The sequence below is a fragment of the Hyaena hyaena genome, unplaced genomic scaffold (assembly GCF_003009895.1).
Source record: "Hyaena hyaena isolate Hyena2069 unplaced genomic scaffold, ASM300989v1 scaffold_256, whole genome shotgun sequence".
Classification (NCBI taxonomy): Eukaryota; Metazoa; Chordata; class Mammalia; order Carnivora; family Hyaenidae; genus Hyaena; species Hyaena hyaena.
In genome coordinates, this window is record NW_024080885.1 from 1296457 (window position 1) to 1300525 (window position 4069).

The following is a 4069-nucleotide window of genomic DNA, read 5'->3' on the forward strand; positions in this document are numbered from 1 at the left end:
TCTCTCTCTCTCTCTCTGTCTCTCTCTCTCTGTCAAAATAAGTAAATAGGGGCACCTGGGTGGCTCAGTCAGTTAAGCGTCCGACTTCAGCTCAGGTCATGATCTCACAGGTAGTGGGTACGAGCCCCACATTGGGTTCTGTGCTCGCAGCTCAGAGCCTGGAGCCAGTTTCAGATTCTGTGTCTCCCTCTCTCTCTCTCTGCCCCTCCTCTGTTCATGCTCTGTCTTTCTCTGTCTCAAAAAAAAAAAAAAAACTATAAAAAATTTTTTTAAATAAGTAAATAAACTTAAAGAAAAAAAATCAGACCAAGAACATTTTCTCTCACCATATTTCCTGGGCACTGAAAACCATCTCACTTGAATTCTTACTGTTCAACAGCCAGGAGATCTACTTAAATGGCATGGACATGAGTCATTTCCTCAGTTATGTTTCTTCCCCTTCCCTTCATTTCAAATATCAGCCTGTGCCTACTGTCTAGAAAAGAAACCAGACAGGGGTCCCTTGTATCTCTTTTCACTGCTCACTCACATATGCTCCCCTCCTCTCTTCCCTCCCCTTCTTTCTGTAGCCAAACCTGGCTTGGGCTATAGCTCTCCCATCACCTCTCCTGCACATTCTTTGTCAGGAAGACATGGGGCAGACACCACCTTCTCGGGCACAGCCTGGCTCTCTAAACCTGTGATGAGACACAGCAATACCCCCCAGGGTGGCCTGAACATCCTGTGGGGCTGGACTCTCTCTGCAGGATGAGCAAGCGACCACGTCAATGTTCTATGGTTTCACCTTGAAATTACTTGGGTCCTGGCTGAGGAACTACTGACATTTCCAGTTGCACTAATGAGCAGCTGGGCTGGGGAATGTCCCTCTGGTTCCTAGGCTCTAGCCATTTGTATGACTTTTGTATCAAGCAGACACTGAGGGACAGACAACCATACACTGTGCTGGAACCAGAGTGGATCAGTCAGAGACACTCAGCATCCGGGCCCCTGCTCTGCTCAGAGTTTGTGCTCAGCTCCCCCTGCAGTCCCTGTCACTGTGTCAATCACGGCACAGTAGTACACGGCCAAATCTGACGCTTGCACTGAGGACTTCTCCAAGTGGAAGGTTTTGGATTTGCTGTCGTAGGTGGCCTCAAAACCTTTGTGACTTCCCTTCTCCTTGTCCTTCATGGCTTTCAAGAGGAGTTGTGGACCTTCTCTGGGATACTGGACATACCAGAAAAGAGTAGGGGACCCTGCCACTGAATAAGTACAGTTTATAGTCAGGGACTCCCTTTCAGGAATGGTCACTGGACCTTCTGTCTGGGTCACTGAGTCTCCATGGGTTTGTCCTGGGGAAAAGGAAAAGAGACCTGTGTCACCTTAGACATAAATCTCCTGGATAAAATTATAGTTATAGGTTTTGCTGTCACAACAAAAGAAAGAATCCAAATTTTAAGAGGAATTTTACTTACCAAGAAGCAAGAGTACCACAGTCACGAAGCCTGGAGAAGGGTTCATCTCTAGAGTGTCACCTAAAGAATGTGCTCATTCTTAGCAGGAAGAAGCACTGAAGAGACAGCAATGAGCAGTGGACGTCCACGTTTCTCACAGGAAAATGTTTGTTTTAGAAAGCTGCGCCCCCTGCTGGACGGAAACTGAAATGGATTAAAATCTACCTCACCTGGAAGGTCTTTAACCCAGCATCCCAGGATATTTCTGTAGCTATTTACTTGAGCATTTTAAGACAGCTTTTTATATTTTCACATACCCATTCAGAGTCAACCTTTAATCCAGTAGAATTTCAGGAAAAGGTTTTGAGTTGAAATCAGTGGAAGTAATAAATAGTCAATTCACTGTGACTCACATGTGGAACAGAGACTGTTTAACATATTTGTTAAATTACACAAAAATAATAAATAAACAGCCTTTGATTGAAGACTCACTATGACTAGAATACAATATTCCTCTAGTCGTAAATTATACCAATTGTAAAGAATGCAATCTTTTTAGTAAAAGCTTTTTAGGAGTAAAAAATCACATTTCTTGTCAATAGTCAAATATTCTCGCATTCAAAATCATTTAAAAAGTGAAAACTATGAGTCCTAGTCAGAAAAAATAATATCATAATTGCGGTTATCAACTCCTATAAAAATTATCTGAGATGTATACCTTGTTCCACCATTTCAGCGATTTCATCATAACATAACCAGCATATGTGAATGAGGCAGCAAGCACTAATCTTATACACTTAGTGGACATATAACCTCAAGGATGCTTTCCCCAAGGATGTTGTCCATGGGTATCATTTTGTTGCCAAACTTTAATTGGATGATTTTCTTCCACAGGGTAGGTAACCATGAAGATGTGGTTTTGCATTGAAACCCTGGAGCATGATTTAGGATCCTTTTCTTCCCAGATTTTCAAATTCTGAAAGACATAACAGCTGATATTCATACAATAGCTCATAGAAACAATGTACCACTGATTGAAAACTACAGATTCTATGATCCCACCACTAATTCCATGACTCTTATTTTGCAGGATTGAGACCCACAAGTTTGTAAGGTTTAAAGCTCCCCACTATTATGTTGCAGCTGGTCTCATACCAGTTTACAAGATTTCATTTGTGGTAACTGCCCGCAGGCCAACATGGTCGTCAAAGATCAAGGAGAAAGCTCTAGGGTCAGCATGGGAAAATGTCCCCATGGCTATACAAATTTTTAAAGACTGGTCTTTTGCTATGATGTACCAAAGGCAAAACAAGCACTTCTTTAGCTCCCATTTTATGACTTCATTTTTTAAAATAAAACAAAACCTCTGAGGATTATCAGATAAAGTTCTGGAGAGGGACACATCTTCTGGAAAGTCCTACAAACATGCATCTCTAGACACACAGATGGAAGCTTAACTCATGTTGTTCCATGGAGGCCACTCTTCATGGATTCACATCAAGGAGCTTCATGAGTCCAGAGCCAACATGGGTTTCCCAGATACAACATAGCGGTTTCCCAGATGCAGAATGAAGTAAGAAATTCAAGCATGGCTATTGTTTGGGTTCATGCATCCCTTTCTTTCTTCTCTGCCTTCCAAGTAACATTGTCAGAACTTGTCTCAAAACTATGCTGGAAAGGGGCACCTGGGTGGCTCAGTTGATTGAGTGTCCAACTTCAGCTCAGGTCATGGTCTCACAGTTCATGATTTGAGCCTCACTTCAGGCTTTGTGCTGACAGCTCAGAGCGTAGAGTCTGCCTCAGATTCTGTGTCTCCCTCTCTTTCTGTTCCCCCCTTGCTCACACTCTGTCTCTCAAGAATGAATAAATGCTGGGGCACCTGGGTGGCTCAGTCGGTTAAGCCTCCGACTTTGGCTCAGGTCATGGTCTCACAGTTCATATTCGAGCCCCGCATCGGGCTCTGTGCTGATAGCTCTGAACGTGGAGTCTGCTTGGGATTCTGTGTCTCCCTTGCTCTCTGCCCCTCCCCCGCTCACATTCTCTCTCTGTCTCTGTCTGTCTGTCTGTCTCTCTTTCAAAAATAAATACACATTAAAATTTTTTTTAAAAAGAACTAGTAAATGAATTCAGCACAATTATGGGATACAAAAACAACATGCAAAACTCCATTGCACTTCTATCCACTAACAAAATAATCCAAAAAGGAAATTAGAAAACTTTTCCATTTACAATAGCATTAAAAAGAATAAGGTTGCCTGGGTGGCAAATTGCTTAAATATCAGACTTCAGCTCAGGTCATGATCTCGTAATCTGTGGGTTGGACCCTCACATCGGGCTCTGTGCTGACAGCTCAGAGCCTGGAGCCTGCTACAGATTCAGTGTCTCCCTCTCTCTGTCACTCTCCTACTTGTTCTCTCTCTCTCTCTCTCTCTCTCTGTTCTCTCTCTCTTTCTCTCTCAAAAATTAATAAACATTAAAAAATGTTTTAAATAGTAAATTATTTAGGAATAAAATTAAATTAACTACAGGGACTAAAGAATGTATGCTGAAATTATAACACATTGCTATGAGTAATTGAATAAGACACACCAAAAAATGGGAATACATCTGTGTTCATGGATTGGAAAACTTAATAT

The 4069-nt window shown here is 42.1% G+C and overlaps 1 gene segment (V, D, J or C); it reads right to left on the minus strand.

Moving 5' to 3' along the window:
* Positions 1-582: 582 nt before the first annotated feature.
* On the minus strand, positions 583-1567 carry LOC120240468. The segment is given in 2 exon segments: positions 583-1331; positions 1455-1567. Coding segments are annotated over 2 exon segments (381 nt in total).
* Between the last annotated feature and the right edge of the window lie 2502 nt (positions 1568-4069).